Source organism: Rhea americana, unplaced genomic scaffold, assembly GCF_003343005.1.
Source record: "Rhea americana isolate MKP2758 unplaced genomic scaffold, rheAme1 scaffold_28, whole genome shotgun sequence".
Classification (NCBI taxonomy): Eukaryota; Metazoa; Chordata; class Aves; order Rheiformes; family Rheidae; genus Rhea; species Rhea americana.
The window spans coordinates 4,444,328-4,464,110 of NW_028186401.1; the positions used below are offsets into that span (position 1 = coordinate 4,444,328).

Consider the following 19,783-nt stretch of genomic DNA (forward strand, 5'->3'; position numbering starts at 1 on the left):
AAAGGCAAAAGATCTGCTCRGATATACTCTTGCCTCTTTACAGCCTTTGTACTGGAACAATGACACAGGATTTTGTCAGCACTCTCCATGATCCTTTTGCCCTTTTGATTTATACATTATCTCTCACCCAAGTTTTTCTGGTGATGTGATCTAAAGGTCTATAAAGGTTTCAGATTCTGATTGGCAGCAAACAGAGAAGACACGTATGTAGCTGAGAATCTGAGATCTGTTTTTCTATTAACTTTGGCCTCCAGCTGCTTCACTGAAGTGTAAATTGCAAGGGAGAATTTAGGAAAAAAAAAACATACTAATCCAAAATCCTAACAAAAAAGGAATCTYAATGCAATACTCCGGGACTTAATGCTTTTACATTGGCTCTTGAGCCATATCTAATGGAGTAGCTCCGATCCCATCCAGTAGACAGAAGTGATGATGCAGCCTGTAGCTATCACTGGTGTTTCACAGCACCTATTCTGAGGGTGAGCCCAGCACAGATGAGTAGTTCACAGCACAGCTCAGCCTGCACTGCCAAATCCAGATGAAAAATGAATCATCAGAGAGTTTAGGGTTTTGTTTTGCCTTTTTTTTTTTTTTTTTTTCTCCCTAGAGAAAATCCCTGGATGGCAGATGTTCATACAAAGCCTCTTAATACCATAAAATGTCCTAGGTTAAGAGGAGAAGTTTGCTACTGTGTTCTAGCCCACGATTTATTATAACTGATTATCTTTGTTGGCAGTAGGACAGCCCACTGTCTGGCCAGGGATGACTCCAGCAGCTTCCCAGCTCAAAGGGAAGAGTGGATGCTCCATCCAGGTGAATATTTTACAGATAACCCCTTTTTGTTCCTGCTATGCCTCACTTGGCCATTTCAGCTGCAGCAAATGTTACAGTCCCTTCTGTCAGCAAAAGCTTTTAGTCATTATACTCAAAAATCCACCCAGCCAGGAACTCCTTTCTTGTACTGACATGCTGGTTTCCTTATTTTATTTAACCTGGGAGTTGAGTTTGACTTGGCCTGCACTGTATTGTATCAGTAGTGACTACAGGGATACAAGAGTACAAACTTCCCAATATAGCTCCATCTTGCAATAATTTCTGCACTAGATTTTCTCATCAGATCAATAGCCTATGCTTTCCAGAGCTTACCAGTTCCAAAATCCAGGTGGAAGGCTATGCCTAAAAAATATAAAAAATTCCTGGTTGGACAAAGAGTTTGAAGTCAAAGTTCATAGTGCCTGATTCTGATTTCCACTGCCCAGAATRGAGCAGACAGAGAAAAAACCTCTGTGTGGAGCACAGAGAGACTAATTACACAATATGAATGTTTCCAGGAGACTGCCTCATTCTTCTAGCAAACTTCTCGCAGCACTTCCCTTCCTGTTGGCTCACCAGTGCCCTTATCCTGCCCTTCTCAGCTGTATCAAGAGTTTGGAAACCACATTCCAAATACTACAGTTACAGACCTGCTTGGTTAGACAGTCCGGCCACTGCAGTACTGCGGCATGCATGATGTCACTTCATTAGTTTGTGGAGAAGAAACAAGCTGATAGACCACCAACTGCTTCGTCAGATCCCATCAGAGTGCTGCCCATGCTTACAGAATCGCTAGATCACTGGTTCACATACACTGTAGCCACTAAAATGCTAAACTGTTCAATAACATAGCTGATGCCACGCAGGAATGTAGTTACTCATGTAGCCTCCATGCCGGAGGGATAGTCTGCTGGAACACTGAGGAGTGCCACAACAGCAGCTCTTACCTCTGAGAAATATCTGGCTTCCAAGACTATCAAGTCTTGGAAAACTCAAATTTTAAGGAGAATTGGACAGAGTGAGTCTTTTGAATAACCAAAAGAAGTTATATTTGTTCTGCTGTTTTACTTCTGTCCACAGAACATTCTAAGGAAAAACATTACAAGGATTCAAATCATAAACCTGACTTCAGACCTTGCAACTATCCAGGCAGACTTAGACTGTGCTAGGAGAGTTCAGCTTCTGAATCAACATATGCAGCAGATACAGGTGAAATACTRAGGGCAACTTCACATACACCATTATTTGCAGACTGTACCACTGTAACGTGGTACAATGAAGGCCTATGGGAAAGTTTGCAACAGCCTCACTTAAAATCTGTRGAAAACCAAAGAGTTGAAATTCTAATAAATTTCCAGTTATGACTCATTCAGTGCTGAAGTTAGAAGGAAAATATGCAGCCACTGAGCTATTCCCACCAGAAAAGATGTAACATATAAAACATTTTCATATTAAGAAATTCATCAGCCTTCATTGAAACTGTGCACTCTGCATTAGGCAAGAATTGTGAATTTAAAAGCTAAAATTCTGGAAATAGACAGTTACAGTACATGGCTATGYACATGCTAAACCATCGTGTTACTATTTTAACATAATTAGAAGTGGACTCATAAGGGCTTCAAATATGAAAAGGAAAAATGCAAGATCGATCCAAATCTCCATCACAATTGTAAATCGCTTTTGTTGACAGTCAATAGGATTAAAGTTCTTAAAATTCAGGCACATCTGAAAATAACACCTATCAAGTCATGATGAGGAATCTGGGAATAAAGGGAGAAGTCAAGCAGAAAAAATAGCCCAATGGGAAGAATTAGTCCCAGAGTGCTTAGCACCATCAGCAAGGCAAGGAATGCTGCCTGGGGTGTGCATTTATCAGGTATAAGAGTGTCTCACCTCTGTTAACAGGTTTACACAGAGCTGGTAACAACAGAAACGTGGATATTCTTACCCGCTCGCAAAGCACAGGACACCAATGGGACGTAAAAAGAAAGCCTTTGATGGAGGAAGAAGCATCTTGACAACCCAAAAGGATTATGACTTTATATAGCCTATAGGTCCTATTGCAATACAAGCCGAATCCAAACAACCTTACCCAAGCAGCATCTGTCATACGAGGATGAATTTCACAGACACAAAGAAAATTTTGTGAGTTAGGTCTGGACTATTTGAGATGAACGAGGCAAGGCACAGGATCAGATTATGTGCGAGTGATTTGAAGAGCGAGCAATAAAACCCAGTAGCCCTGACTGATTTGCTCTGTAACAGCCAGCGTTTTCCAGAGTGCAGAACGGCCCCAGCAGAGGATTAGCTGAGGGATGAGTGGCCTTTTTTCCTCTTCTTGACTTTTCTTATCTGCTTCTACTTGTACGCTTATTAGTGTGTTGCCCATGAATCTCACTAACTTTGTAAATGGAAATCAAATGAAAGGGTTTGCACTTGCCATGTTAATCAAGTACAGGCAGAGATATTTTACCTACTGCTAATGATCCTACCACCAAGAAGCAGGTCATGCAACTGAAACAAGACTTCCCATTTCCAGAAKTTTGGGGGTGGACACCAGGCAAATTATGGCTGCTGAACTGGAGGGAATTTTGCATATTCGAGCAAAAGGTGGACGCGTGAATCCACRAACTCTTTGATGTCACACTGGAAACGCACACTAAGGGTTTCAGCAAGCACTGCCAGCATAGTGTGGGTGGATGTTAACACTTAGCTGGTTTTACAGTCCCCCCTGCAGGACTTGTCCATCAGTACAACATACATAGACCATCTGGTTTCCTCACACCCAACCCCTGCACTAAATCAAAGTTTTTAACAGCGGAAGCCTTTGCTGTTAAACGAAAACCTGTCCCTGCTGGCTCTCATCAGATGAGACTCCTGTCATGTCTACAAAGGGGGACTCAACCATCTCCATGTGGCACCTGCACAGCACTCCGCTTCCATAACAGGGTGTCCCCATTTCACAAAAGCACCTTTTTTCTCCCTAAGATGTGCTGCATGCCACTGGCACCATCACTGTCAGGGTGCTGCCTCCTCTTGTGACAGCCTTTCTGCCGAGGTCGACCGGCTACGGCACAGTGAGGAAGCCGCTTCTGGGATCCCGAGTGCTTATCCAGAGGAGGGGAAAAAAAAAGAAAAAAAGTGGAGAAAAGCTACCGAGGGGATTAGGATTTACTATCATATCATGTAAATTTGGGTCAATGAGAAGCTGAGGCTAAATTTTATCTCAGCTGGTAATAAAACAGCCTCTTCACACAAGTAAGAGCAAGGATGTTGTCACACATCCTATTTAACTTGACTCACATGGCCAAGCTTGAATTTCTCCATAACTGCATAATTACTTACAGGATTTTTATTTTTTTGATCTACATTCCAAAGTCAAAAGTCTGTAAGATTTTATTCTCCTTAAAACTTTATTACTCTGTCATAAAGACAAAGGGAGCCGTGTGCCCAAAAGACGGATTTTATTCTCAGCGTCCATGTGGTTGTTCTGCAGTCATGGACAAAGTGCTTAAATTTTCCTTGTCTCAGTTTACGGGCTGCGAAATGGTAGCAAGACACCTGCATCTCTGGGGATCTAGGAAGTCTGATGTTTTAACTGTGCCTTGAGGTTTCATATGCAGGGTATAAAAAAAAGTTTAAGATATGATTATGACACCATCTTTTATCCGAGCTATGTACTTACTGCTTTGTGCTTGTAAATACAATGYTTAGCCTCCTGAGAGGCAATTAATAGCATTTACAGATGTATGTATATATGATAATTCCCTGAATAATAATTTTGTATGCCTTTCAGTACATAATTGAATATAACATTTACAACTAGTCATTTGATTGTCCTCAACGAATCAAAAAAACAGGAATATAATTTCAATAAGTTTAATAGATGTTTTATTATTATTGTTGCTGGACAAAGCTCAGCAAAAGCAGGTCTATCAAATGAATGCATGAGAACAAACTTGTTACAATTTAACAAGCTTATTCTTAACAACTAGTGTTAAAAGTCAATAAATCAAAGTGCTAAAATATATACAGTTGTTGGGGGGGGTTGTTATACTTCTGCACTTGTCCTCAAAATAGCATTTCACATCACAGAAAAGCTCAAAATGTCTTTTGCCCCRCTAGGGATAGTTAGGGCTAAAATAGCTGTTAATTTGCATCTGATGTAGAGATGTTTATTTTCAGAACAAAAATGTAAACGTTTTCTAGGATGTGTCATATTCATTTCACACATTTCTTAAAACACTGTGGGCATCTGTTTATTTGTAAGTTTTGCATAATTTGGCCATAATTTGCTTGATATTTTTCTACTCTTGCTTTCTGAGGGAGGAAAAATACGCAATACACGGAGTACTTAATGCAAAATGTCCTTTTAGCAAAAGCTGAACTTTTCTAAATTGGTCTGTAGGGAGCATCTATTTTAGCTCTCTTATTTGTCTGTTCCTATTTCTGAGAGAGTTTGATTACTTACCTGATTTATCTCCCATTTATTCTCTCCTAGCCTCACTAGTTACGGCTGAGACATTCTCATGTGTTTAAACATTAGCAGCTGCCTGGAGGCAACCCTAGCTCCATCTGGGGTAACCTCACCATGTTCCCTTAGCAAAAATGCAGTGAGATGAACAGTCACCTGAGAACAAACATGAGCTGTTGTGGTCAAATCTGTTGGTACATAGCAATAAGATAAGGGACAGTAACTCATGTATGGATAATGACCCCACGTCCCTAGAGCAGCATGACAATTTGAGGAAAAGCTCTGCCCTCTCTAATCAACCCACCATTCATTTCATGCAGACACACACTTGCAAGATCATCACTGCACATTAGGCATAAATTGAGGCAAAGAGCTCTGATTGCTACCTATTATTGTGAAAAATCAGCCTATAAGTGTCATTGAACCTTGCATATTAACAAGATTAATTTKCAATAGTACAGCCCATAGAACATCAAGGAAATGGTATGAGATACTTTTCTAGTCACTGGTGGATGGGCGCTCAAGCTAATCCAGGAAAGGTATTGAGGAAGATTATGTTCTTGCTTCCATCAATAGCACTTTACCAGCCTCCCTCTCCAGTAGCTGATAAGTGACTATCCTTATCATGCAGAGCACCCAAAGCTGCTCAGACTGGGGAAGAAACCCTCTTGCAGAGTGCAGCACTTAGGACACCAGGCTGTGCTAGAGGCAGGTCTACCAACAAACCTTCCGTCTCTGCTGCGACTCACTGTCTGYCAAACCACCCACACACTCTGCTCCCTGCTGCTAACCTCTCGCCATGGCTAGCACAGCAGAAAACTGCCCTGTTCTCTCCAGTTCAGACTCAGAAATCTGCACTTTCCCTCTTGTACGCCTTCCAGCAGCCTCAAGCCCACACCAGCCTCCTCAAGCCCACACCAGCCTCCTCATAGCCTTGCTGGCCAGCACACTTCTTGGTGCCCTTGAGTATTCATTATTCGTATCAATGCACTGCTCTGCAATCTAATGCTTTCTAAGCCACTCTTAATCCCTTTTCACAAAGGGATCATCTCACAGAGCTCAGATCCAAAAGGAAACCGCCTACATGAGTTTAACCTGCTGCAGCAGAGAAACATCCAGCAGCTGAAAAAGTATCTTCAACATTCATACTGAATCAGAATCCTATCTCTGGCACAGTACCTATAGAGTGTTACCATAAATATCCACTTTACTTTCTGCTTTTCTAGTCTCCTTCAATCTGACATAAGYCAACTTTTATTTTTAGGAAAATACTTTTTTTTTCCTTCATATTTAAGCCACAAGATAGTGTGAAGGCAAGCTCYGAGAGCACACTCCCAAAATCAAATAGGCTAAGCAGAGAGGAAATTGTTCTGCAGAAACAGGTTCTTCAAAAGAGCTCTTTAAAAGCAGACAGAAAAGACAGAAAGAAGAACGCCATTCCCTAGATTAGGAATTCAATATTAGATTTGTTAATGTGCAGTGGGCTGGAGCTGGGGTTGGATACAGACCCAAATGTCTCCTTGCTTATCCAGAGCTTATCAGAACACTCTGAACTTTCAGCTTTGCAAATATTGAGCTGCAGAGTGAGCTCTCATGAGATTTCTTGTTCTTTTTTTTTAAACTTGTGGTTGGGCCAGAAATACCTAAAAAATGGATAGATTTTCTTGTGATATTTGAAGTTTTCCAGTTCTGGTGCATACTAGAAACAGTTCTACAGAGATAGAAATTCATTGGGGTCAGAATTTCAGAAGATCTCTGCTTTCATTTAACCACCAAAATAAATGACCTAATTTTCAAAAAAGGGCACATCACTGAAAAGGCACCCAGCAGGGTGGCCCATAGCGAGCTAGTGAATTCTGAAGTCCCTTTGAAATCAGGTTCTAATTGTGAGCAATTTGCTTTTAAAAATTAAATCTGAACTCTATCAAGTTGGGAATTTTAAGTGTTTTTTTAAAAAAAGTTACCAATTTTTTATGGCACAAAATTTGATAGAAAATGAATTAAACTGTGGGAATAAACATCCTGACCCTAAGTTCAGAGAAGAAAAAAAAGAAGAAACAAAAAAAAGTGTCTTTGGAACACCAAGATGAGAGCTCTATATAAGGCTAATTTTCATCTGTGCCACAAGTAATACAAATAGAATTAAGTCAAGGCCCAGGATCTAATCCAAAATCTGCATTTAYTTTGAATCAGGCAGGGCTTCTAGGCCAGAATGCATGAACTACTGATGATTTCCCTATGACGCTTATACGTATCTATCCAGACACTCTATTCCCCTCCTAAAATGTTCTTCCAAGAGCTGCTTCATTTGCCTTCCAGATGTGCTGTTCAGTTGCATGGCTTGCTCTCACTATGAGACATGCTGGATGCTTTCCTGATTCTTAGATATCTGGGAGACTTCATACCATATTTAGTTTATAATTTGCAGAGGGAAAAAATTGTTCCTCCAAACTGTTCCACCCAGTCTCAGACACAATAACTAAGCCTTTGTATTTTAACGACAGAGAGGTGTCAATGGTGATGCAAAGCGGATGTTGGGAGTAGCCTGACCCTTTAATCTACATACCGAACTYTAATTTTATTTCACAGACCTAAGAACAAATCTCTATAGGCTACTTCTGCCCCAGTACACATTAGCAAATAGCTCTGGCTGAGAATTTAGCATGCAAATAAATTTACTACACAGTCAATTTGCTGATTGGGACTTAGGACTACAGAAAAGAGGAGCCTAGACAAAGCAAAAAGCTTTGAAGAACAAGGAAGCCCTGGCAGCCACAATGTAACAGCCTGCCAAATGATCCAGAGCAAACAGGCCTTTAGCTGTTGTATCTGTCATACTGGAACAGTACTGTTTGTGGACTTCTCATTACGGTTTAGTTGCTAAAAGCATCAAAATCTGACTCACTAGATGCTCAGGTGGGAAATGCCACCTTTAACCTTCCGTGTTTGTCTCTGAGCAGTCCTAAGAGTTTTGCTTTGGGCACCAGCTGAYTGCAAGCTGCCTGGTTCATTTAGCCGTAGCTGCCAGTGCTGGCACCGTAACACATTCAGAAGATGGGCTGAGATGTGGTGCGAGTCTCTTGATTTTGAGTAGCTGCCTTCAACAGTATGCAAAACACACCTCAAATCAGATCCACCCATTCGTGGCTATGCATAACGTACAAAACAAGAAAGGAGTCACCAGAAGATCCTGAAATCAGCCAGCCACTAGAATGAGATGTTTTAGGAATATGGTGTTTTAGGTGTAAGAACAGCTGTTCACAAGCAGCACTTACCAAGCATCCCTTTGTTTGAACTGGATAAGCACATATCCTTCTCAGCACTGGGCAGAACAAATCCAACCACAAACACCTCCACCCCATCTGCCATCAGTGCCAACCCTAACACAAAGAAGAGTGTCCACTGGAAGCGCCCATGGCCACATTCCTCAATGATGTTCTCATACTGGTGGGCGAGCTGCTCCTCATCTTCCATCCTCTCTGCCATAAGATCAGCATGGTCTCTGTACTCATCATCCGCTGCAGGGGCTCTCTTCTTCTGCTTAGGTTTGATGTCATCTGGGTGTGGGATTCCCTGGTACTCCCCCTCATAGACCTCATCATCTTCATCATGGCCTTCTGTAACATCACTCTGGGCATCTTCTTCATGAGTAGGTTCATCCCCACTACGGTAGTAGCCATCATTGGGTGCATACCCTTCGTAGGTACCATCCTGGTACCTATAGTCATCTGAGACTTGGTTTGTGTCCCTGCCTGTGTCCCTAGTCCCTTGATACAGGTTTGTATTTCTGTATCCATCATCCATTCTGAATGTAGATTTCTAAATGCTGTAGACCACTGCGTGTAGATACTCTAATATATACGTATGTATTTATTTATGCAATTTCTGGTATTGGTTACTTGAACATATCTTCTCTATTCTTAGGAGTTGATGTCATATAGTTTCTCAGGCTCAGATGGAGAAGCACTGTAATTTTTCTATGCAAGACACACTCAAAGAGCTTTTGATGTTTCACTTCTCAGCCGTGGTTTGTGACTTGCTGGCTTCTTCCTTACTTTGTGTGGGAACAGCAAGAGAACAGCAAATTGTACAGCCAGTGAGCTATTTGGCAGGTTTTTCCTGATTCATCTTGGTGGTGAAGATCTTATCCTGAGAAAGAGGAAACAATAGCAATGAGAATGTGGTAAGCTTGAATTTCATGCCTAGCATTTTGAAAACACACTTTTCCATCTCAAAAAAGGCAACTCAGTATTTGGGGAACGTTATTGCACCTTCAAAACAAATAACCAAAAGCCTCAGTACATAAAAGGGCATTAAAGTTCACTAAGTAATCTAAGTGGAAACCTAAAGTAGGATCTAAAATATCGTCTAGTCCCAGACTGTTGTTCCTAGAAATCCTGCCTCTCAGATGTGATGGTGATTTCTACAGCAGAACAATACAGAGAAGAGTTGCTTGAACAGAGCTTTCAGGTTACTGCAGATATTCATCTGTCTACCCTAAGCTCACTCCTCCTCAGTAGTTATGGCTGGCTAACATCATAATGACACAAAATATGAGCTTGGTTTTGTATTTTATCCAGTGCCCCAGATTTAGTTTTATTTAATGTTTTCCCCACCACCACCACCAGGGTCTCCCTGTGTGACAGACGTGGAACTGACAAGCTGTGTCTGCCAAAATAAAGTCACCCAAAGTCACACCAAGCATCGTTCTTCCATCAATGCATGATTTTCACAGAGTGAAAAATTAAGTTAACATGGAACCTCTGCTCTCTACAGGGAAAACCAAGRGAAGCCAAGTCACAGCTAAACACATTCTCATTTCAGACACCTGACTTCCATTATCTTTCAAGAGATTTTCAGCCAGCTGGCTCTCCAGTGCTCTACTGCAYTTGTTGCCGCACACAGCTGTTAACAAGGATTTTGAAAGGAAGCTTGCATGGAAAACCGTAGAGTCATGTCAGAAGAGCCAGTATAGAGTACACATGCACAAATGTACAGTGTACTTTTGTAAAGTGCACAAGTGCACTTTACATTTTGAGCTAGTTGCTTAAATAAACTGTAAATAAGCTGTGAAAAATAAGCAATAAGCAATAAATTAAACACACTTACATATATTCTGATCAAGTTAGAAAGATGAATAGACTATAGTGCATGTAACAATAAAGAGCATCCAATAAAAAGTATTAATATACAAGGGAGTTATACATCTGTCAGCCATTAGAAGAATTTAAATGGGKTTTACAGGTATTGTTTCAATGCCAGAGCTTCACCATGAATGGTTAAAACACTCCTTGAGGACCTTTGAGTCTTAAAATCTCCCCTTTTTGAGGTAACTTTCTTGATTACACAAGGATTTGTACCATGAGTGAACAYTGTGTTCTCCACAGAGACCTATTTTCATCTGAAAACTAGGGAAAAGGCTCTTTCTTTTTTTAAAAAAAAAAATGTGCTAAGGAATATTAGACCTTGCTTTGAAAGTCTTGAAGTGTCATTTACTGGCAGGTTATGTTTCAAAGTGACCTCAAATGACAAAACAGAAAATGTAGTGACCTCACTGTTCTTGTCCTGTTCTGGTTGCTACAAAAGTGGATTGAAAAATCAGTCTTATGAAATGAAATAATAATAATATTAATGATTAATCAATAGATTTCATAGGATTCCAAGTCATCCAGAGAACTTGCACTTAGACTTTTCAAAAGGTAAAAGTATGTCTTGGAAGACCAATCACTGGAAGAACTTTTTCTACTCTACTAAGATGCCAAAGGTAGAAACCAGGYTTTCTGCTTCCTATACTAACAGAACCACAGATGACAACAAACGTAGAGAAGATTCATTTAAGCATCTGTGCTCTTGCATTGATATACAACATTGTTTCTACTGTAAGGCATCGTTTGCATCACGGGCAGTGGAAGAAATAATGGAATGATCTGATCAGTCTTGYAGACCCATGACAGCCACCTGTGTCAGGAAGAACATGCCACACTGAAAATACGTCCTGTCAAATAATAGCCAGTAGGTTACCATTCACTTTGTGAACGTTGTGACGGATGTTTGTGGGGTGCCCCTAGATGAAGGGGCAGTAACCATGAGGAGCAAGGCACCCAGAAGCCCCCTGCAACTTACAGCTCTTAAATACTTCAGTTAGACACTTCACACTACTTGCCTTCTTTCGTTGTCACCTGTGCGCAGGCTGATTCACTCTAGACCTGATTCTTTAACACTCTTTCACTCAAGCTGAGCTGCACTTACTCATATTAGCAGCCTCATCTAGCATTTAGATGAGAAATCAKAATGTCTCATAAGGATTCAAGGCCTGGATTTCTAATTATGCTTTAGAGTGATGCATGACAGTTTGAGACAAATATACACTTCACTTTGAGCCTATTACAGCCTTGGGCCCTTTAAAACAGACAGCTGCTGCTCCAAGACATACAAGTGAGGTTTAAACASAAGACAAATACAAGGTTCCCCAAGGCAGAAAGCAGAGGGCAGAGAGAGGCAGAAAAAGGAGGGATAGCCTCATTCTAGTTCTTTCAAAGTAACACATTCAAGGAAGTGTTAAGCTTYGTCCTCAATAAACCAAGCCTTGCAGACAGAAATCTAAAGTAACTGGGAATACAGCTCCCTTCCTGGCTTGTGATTCTCCATAACTCCTTGTTTATTTCTCAACACATTACCTTGCTTTTTCTTCCCCTCTAAGTACTTTTGCACTGTGGCTTTTCCTTTAAATTTTGCATCAGTACATACTTTAATCTTATTTCCCCACCAAACAGCCCATGTCACCAGCTATCCTGATACTAGTAAGCACATATCCTTCACTTAATCGCATCTCTCAGGCTATACTTTAGCCTGCATTAATTCTTCAAAACATGCTATTCATCTTACATTTTTCTTGCRTCTATTAGCTCTTTAGGCAGTTCAGATGTTCTATACTTACCAGCAATTAAGTCATTTGAGCACCACAATTTAAAACAGCAACCTAAAGCCTGCTATGCACTCACAACAAAAACCATACCACTCAGGAAAAGAGACCTKTAAGAAGAGCTGCTAAACACCTGCACCTGTGAAAATACATATAAGGGAGGTGCCCTTGGCTAAAGAACAGTAGGAGTTAGAGGAGGTGCAGGTAGTTTCTTGCAAGAGCAGTAGGAAAGCAGCCTGACARAAAATGAAGAAAGTACAAAAGGAGTCTAGGGCTTGCTGGAGAGCTGAGAACAGTCCTTAGAGTGAATCAGTGAGCAGAGTAGTTGTGGAGAGAAGACTTGCTATAACATGTTCAGTCCTGGTGCATGAAGGAGTTTCCAGGAAAGAGAAGAGCGTTACTTTGTGGGAGCCAGGGCTGAAGGGAGCTGTGAGTGCACACCTGTATGCAGTGGGGAGAGAGCCAAAGGTAGGATCCAGATCTTCTCTTTGCCTTTTTGTGCTGAGAAAGGAAAAACTTTTAAAGTCAAAAGCTRAAGAGAGAGGTTACATGAATGTTATTGCAAAGGAAGCAGTGTTAAGGAGCAGTGCAGGGGCATGATGAAAATGTTTTCAAGGGATATCTAACATTCACCAGAATAATCCCCATAAAGCAGATGGCAGAGCAGTTCATTACCCTTCCTGAAGGACAACTCCTCTAGCAAAACATCCTTGCTCCCAGAGCTGCTTTCTACTAGCARCAATGGGAAGGTGCCTGAATTCTACAGTGGCCATAAAGGCACCTTGCACTCACAAAACTGGCTGTCAGGAGAGAGGAAAAAAAAAAAAAAAAAAGAAACAGCCTGGGAGGAATCTTCCCTTGATGGTTAGGAGAAAAGAAATTGTGCATATAGGGTTTTGTGATGTTCTCATCTCAGGCTATTAATGAAGATGCAATAATGGATCCATTTGTATGCATAAAGGACCAGCTTTTGAGAGCTGCTTAAGAACTYACAGCTCCCAAGAGAGCAGTATCCTGGATTTCAGACAACTTACAGTTACACAAATACTATTAAACAGACCAAGGATTGTAGCAAGGTCTAAATGCCACTTTGCTAGGTAGAGGGAAAGTGTTACTGTGTTTGGGGTATAACTCTGTGCTGCAGACAGTTTGAGCAGCCTTTGAAAATTGCTTGGCTTCCAGGATCCCTGTCTCCACTCCCACCCCACCCCCTTTGCGAATGGGAATAGCACAGCTTTTTCTGATGTGAATTGCAGATTGGTTATTTAAATTCCTTGYAAATGTGGCTATATGAGGAGATGGAAACCTGGGCCCCCAAAAGCCTAAATGAACAATCTTTGGGAGAAAAGACATCCCTGTGTCCCCTACTTCACAGATGAGGCACAGCAAAATTAAGCAATTTCCCCAGAGTCATCATCAGGTGTTTCTTTTTCTAGCCATGTAAACTGTTATTTTTCCACTGCTTGGAAGAATAACAGCTTCAGAAAAATGCTCTGAAATAGGTTTCTCTGTAATGTAAGATCTGAAGTACTCCAAACCCTAAACTCTACATAATTCTCATGAATCTCTTGCCTTCCAAAYGGAAAAGGGAGGAAGGAGATCGTATTTCTCAAAATGTTGTTAGTGTTAGTGATTTTGCTTGAAAAGCCTAATCTTAAGGGAGCTTCCTGGSTGCTTCAGATCACTTTTTCCATTTTGTTAGAATGGAGAATGACAGAATCACTTCCCTCCTGCTTGAGCTGCTATGTGTTTTCCCATTTAGACAGCAGGTGTATGTTTTGAAAGTGTTTGTGGCCATCTCCAATGTCACCCTCTGCCCCGATGACTCTCAAAAGTTGATATCAGGGCCTAGAGAAGCAYAACCAGAGAGAGATTCTCCAGTATTTTCAATGAGGAGAGTGTTGCCTGGGAGAAGTCAGAGGCATAGCCTTAGTGTCAGGGGTGGCTTGGCTTCACACCTGTAGGGCATTGTGTTTAGTGCCCTAACAAACAGGTGGTTTCAATAAGATCTGTGGCATTATAACTGTTGATATAACCATGTGTAGTATGGGGCTACCATAGCTGAGGAGATTTAGGGAAGGCTGAAATTTTTTCCCTCTTTCCAAAAGGTACTAAAAAAATCTCAAAAATCAGACTCCAACTCCATAAACCACAAAAATACTTTCAGATCAGATACATTAAAAGGTTTCATTTCACTACAACCGCAAAAGGTTGCCCTTTTCATCACAACAAATAAAAATCAGCATGAAGAGTTGTTTCAAAATGGAAAACAAACAATTTAGGACATGCTAGCATGTTAGCTATTCTATCTGCTTTCTTTAGAGGTATTTGTTGAAACAGATTTCCCCACGAAAAATTCAGGATTTGAAAAAAGGGTCTTTTCTGTCAACCTCTATCCTATAGGGTAGGAAACAGCCTTGCTTCCAAGGGGCTCTGATTATTCTTTCCTGCTAATGTTAACAGTGCTGCTTCAGCTACATCAGTCAATATTCAAAGAGAGCTGAGCAATATCGTCATTYTCCTGGGCAGATGGCAAGGCTGGATTCTTGGCAAGGATTCTGCAGAGGGAAAAGTGACAGGATCTAGAGGGAATATATATTTGCCTGAAGTTAKAAAAGGGGAATGAGGAGGCTTCTAAGGCAGAGGAGTAGAAACCAAATGAAGTCAGAAGTCAGGGAGGAGGGAGAAGATTCAGTGGTCCAAGTGAAAATTGTGGTTAGAGCAGAGGGAAAGGGTTCCCCTCACAGCCAGAGCTGCTCCTGAAATGCTCTCCTTCCTGAAGGGCTTCAGGAGCTACTGACACACGTGGGAGACAAAAGCCAGCCAGTGGTCCTTGGTAGGATGCTCCTCTTGCACCCCTGTATGCTTAGAGCAGCAGGTTATCTCACCCTCCACAGCCTCTTGCAGGAAGGCAGAGGCTGCCACTGCCTCCAAGAGAGTAACTACTTGGCTGTACCTGCTTTTCTGCAAGGTGATTGCTGTCTAGAGCTTCACTGTCCACGCAAAGCAGCTAATGGGAAAACCGTTGCATGCAACCCCTCTTGGAGCCCAGGTTAGACAATAACAGCAGCTCTCACCTTCACATCTGAGCAAGATAAACCTATCTCAGGCCATCTGTTAGAGGTTAGCCCTAATCCTTACTAATTCTTACCTGACTTCTGAAGCCTTATTTCTCTGCCAAAACAGTAATCAGACAGGTGAAAAGTCTTAGAGTGTATGACTCTGAAATACTTGCAGGTGAAGTTGACAGTAGGGAATATCACCTGGCCTAAAACATCATCAGCCACTAGTTACAGGGAGGAATTGTGTGTGGAATCATATAAAATTAGGTCAGGTTTTTCAGCAGTCACTTTCCTTACCTTCTCTTTCCATCAAAAAAAAGCCTAATCACATGGCAGGGATGACAAATGAGTCCCTGGGGAGTTTCCAATAGGATGTTCTCAGCTCTGAACCGGAGTTATTGAACAGCAGTCAGTGAATCAGTGGAATATAACTAGCTGAAGATCTGGTCTCTTTTGGAAGGACAAGTTAGCCCTTGGGACACAGGTTTATATAGGGTGGTATACAGAGAACTGAAAATACACATCACTAAACAAACATTCCTGATTCCTCTTCTTGCCTCTCTAGTTCCACAAGATTTGAAGGGAAACCTGTTCTTGCAGTGAATCTGACCTGAGTTAATGTCAAAAGGAAACCATAGTCATCAAGCACTCTTGAGAGAAGATATCTCAATCCTAGGCTGGAACCCCTTGAATCTAGAGGAATATTAGTTCCAGACTGAATTTCTTAGGCATGTTTTCCACTACGCTTACTGTTCTTGCTCAGAAAATTCCAGACAAGCACATGAGGTTTTTTTTAGTTTCTTAATTACTGGCATGGTAGCTGGAAGCAATGAGGAGCTACTTTGCCAGCAAAGATACCATTTCTATACACGTGGATATGTCAAGATACAATTATCAGGAGCAAAGCTATGTGTTAATGGCTACAACAATCAAATGTGGCTGCAAATATTTAAGGGAGGCTAACTGGGCCTATACAACAGGAGATTAGAAGATCAAAGTTGCMTGATCCATTTCTATAACAGCGCCTACCTAAAAAAGAGTTTGGTTTGAACTCTGGATAAAGAGATGTCTTTTGTTAGAGCTTCACAGAGAAGCACTGCATTAAAGTGAAAACCAAAAATAAAAACAAGTTTCTCCTGAGACTTTTTTTTTAATTAAGCAGTTATTTTGATAGAAGTACAGGTTCAAAACTCTCCATGGAGCTTATTAAGCACACTATCTGCASTACAGTGTGTGTATTAGTAGCTGTAAGTTAAAAGAAGAGCAAGATATTTGAAAGTCATTGACTTCATATCATCTGGTTCACTGAACTGGCTTTCAGCACTACAGAGAGCACCTAATGATTGCTCTCCTGCAGCATAGTTAGGACACGCAAGGTAAAAGTCTTCTGTTCASTGTAAAATCATTGATTTGTCCTAAGATGCTGTTGGAATCTCTGGAACGAGACTCATTTATTCACTTCRTCTGTGCTATTGCAAGGAAGAAGACTGGTGCTAATGCAACACTGGTTTATTGAGAAATGTGGGGAAAACAGAACCCAAGCAATTTAGTGTGCTACCAGTAGATCAGATTATTTAACAAGGAAAACATTTTAGTTCAGAATTAACTGCTATAGAGTCTATTTAACTTAAGTCATGTCATCTTACAATTTCTAGATAATCTCTATTGATCCATGATGGTTTTTACATGTTTCTGTGCCAGTGCATACTGCACATATTTTGTTCCACCAATGCACAAAACCTGCTCCAATGTGGCCTAGTGACAGTCATGCGTTACTGTGCTACAGCAACATAGCTTCTGGTGAGGCCTCATCTGGAGTACTGTGTCCAGTTCTGGGCTCCCCAGTACAAGAGACATGGAGCTACTGGAGAGAGTCCAGCATAGGGCTAYGAGGATGATCAGAGGGCTGGAGCAYCTGCCCYAKGAGGAACRGCTGYGAGAGCTGGGCCTCTTCAGCCTGGGGAAGAGAAGACTGAGGGGGGATCTTATCAAYGTGTACAAGTACCTGAARGGAGGGTGTCAAGGGGATGGGGACAAACTCTTTTCAGTTGTCCCAGGTGACAGGACAAGAGGCAATGGGCAGAAATTGAAGCACAGGAAGTTCYGCCTGAACGTGAGGGGGAATTTCTTCCCTGTGAGAGTGACGGAGCACTGGCCCAGGTTGCCCAGAGAGGTTGTGGAGTCTCCTTCTCTGGAGATATKCAAGGCCTGCCTGGATGCAACCCTGTCTAACATGCTCTAGGTGACCCTGTTGAGCAGGCAGGTTGGACTAGATGATCTCCAGAGGTCCTTTCCAACCTTACTGATTCTGTGAAGGGAAACACTAAGTTTGAAAATTAGGCTTTTACAGTAGCTCACAAATTTGGGGATAGAACTGGATGTAGTATGAACACCAGTAGTTCAGTTATTTTTGATTGAGCTATCCAGATTCACATGAAGTAAGAATCTGTCCATAGCGCTCTAGTGCCATTACGCTTTTCCGTACTGGGTAACGCTGTATAAGCTTCTATTCAGTACAAATGAAAATAGCAAAGTAGGTATAGAAAGGTAAAGAGAAAGCAACATCTGATATGAATGGGGATCAAGAGTGGGAGTCATTTTAAAAAGAAACATTACAGTTGCATCTTGTTTGAATTCTAATGATTCTGGAAATGTGGTTGAAGGAACAGAGATCCTCAATATCCACTGCTCTTTGTCACAGTAGAAGTAGTTTTTCTATACACACATTATACTTGAAGTTTTGTTTTATTGTTCCTGTTAGAGCCATGATCTGATCAAAGCACCCAAAGAAACAGGCACAGAAAGATGGTTTGTCTTTGGTTCTTGCTGTAGTCTTCTGCATTAAGGACATGCAAAAGATAACTAAAAGATGAGGTATTGTCTTGATGCAATGACTAACCCATGAGACTAGAAAGCCTCCTATGCTATGCAGGAACATACATGATAAACCCCAAGGTCTGGTGCAGATTTTTTGCCTCCCCCATCCATAGAGCATTGTGGCAAATTTCTAATTTCCAGCACATCAGGCCCTAAAATACCATTACCTTATGTGATGGTGACTTTCATAGCACTGTGGGATGATCTTAACTTGTAATTCACTATGTTATGTTTTGAGCTGAGTGACAGAAAGTCCCCTAGATTGGTGAAGAGAGATTGTACTTCAAAGTCTGCTATTTTGGTGCAGATGCTTTAAAGGACATATCTAAGACAGTATGTGCTGCAGCAAGCTGGCACAGTGAATATGCAGCAAATGAAACAAGGAACAAGCATCAGTCAAGTAGAATTAAACAGCACTCCTAAAGTTAAGGGCACAGAAAAGTAAGCTGAGTGTTCATGAGATACAGAGAAGAGTGTTTAACAGTAGGAGYTGTTTAACAGTAGGAGTTGGAAAGCAATGGCTTAGTGTCATAAAGCTATATAAGGAGGGACAGACTACACATTAGGATTCCAGGGAAAGGCCATAAAAGGTCAAATTGACAAGCTGAATATAGATAATGAGTTGAGACAGATGGTATAAAAGTATGGCAGCTAATAAATAATGAACAAACTTGCATGAAGAAGCAAAAGGAAGGAAAAATCACAGCTGAGAGCTTAGTCAGAAGGGAGGAGGTGAAGGGGAAAAGAACGAAATCATGGATGATGGGTAGAGAATCACAGCAGGAGGACTAGTGGGAGAAGAGAGTGTCTGCTTTCAACTGCCAGAGTTTTGCGGTGATGATAATTTACCCAAAGGCAACTTAAAAATGCATATGCCTGAACTGGAATTTGGCCAGCTTATTGAGGTTAAAAATCTTCTCTGTGAGAAAAGACTCTTGGTCTCTAAACTCCTCTTAGATACCTTTTCTCCCTTTTCCTCCTCTCCCATTATCATGGTATCTAGGCAATGCTCACCGTTCCTCTGTTTAAGACTCTGCCTTAACATTTGCACTCAGTTGTCTTTCATATGATGATCAAGATAAAGTTGAGGACTGGCACCCCACAAATCKTTTCCTCATGGGGAGTCGAGCTGGATCTGAGGCACAAACCCTGACCTGGATATCAATGTCCCAATATAGATGTAACCCAAGAATCTTTCCTAAGGTCACCCATGTCAATGGCAAATATCCAACCCATGTTTCTCTCGTGTCCTGTCTTTCTGAAGATCATAGAGAGCTAAAATCTCCAAGTCTTTAATTCCTATTAACAAACCAACATCTCATTGAATCTGGCAGTATAAACTAATAGGCAATTTAGTGTAGGTTCAGAAACAATAGTGCCCTGGTGTCATCTAACAAGGTTGAGGGTCTCCATGTCGATTTGCTCTTGGACAGCTAATTAGGCCTAACCTTATTGGGCTTGGAGACCCTGACAAGTTCCTGGAGATGTGTTAGCAGTAACCTCGGAAGCAAACTGCCTRCAATTCAGCAAATTCTGTCGGTGTCAGACAGCAACCGTGCCTGATTAACAATGAGCTGTGTAGCTTATTGGCAAAGATGTGCCTCTAGCTGTAAAGGGGACTTTTATTTCATCACA

General features: G+C 41.3%; 1 protein-coding gene across 1 annotated transcript in view; it reads right to left on the reverse strand.

Annotated features, from left to right (window-relative positions):
• The window catches only part of SV2B (synaptic vesicle glycoprotein 2B), a 28,025-nt gene extending 18,934 nt beyond the window's left edge, over positions 1-9,091 (reverse strand). Inside the window, exon 1 of the mRNA XM_085308740.1 lies at positions 8,563-9,091. Coding sequence (XP_085164866.1) covers positions 8,563-9,091 — 529 coding nt within the window. The remainder of the gene's footprint in view (positions 1-8,562) is intronic.
• Between the last annotated feature and the right edge of the window lie 10,692 nt (positions 9,092-19,783).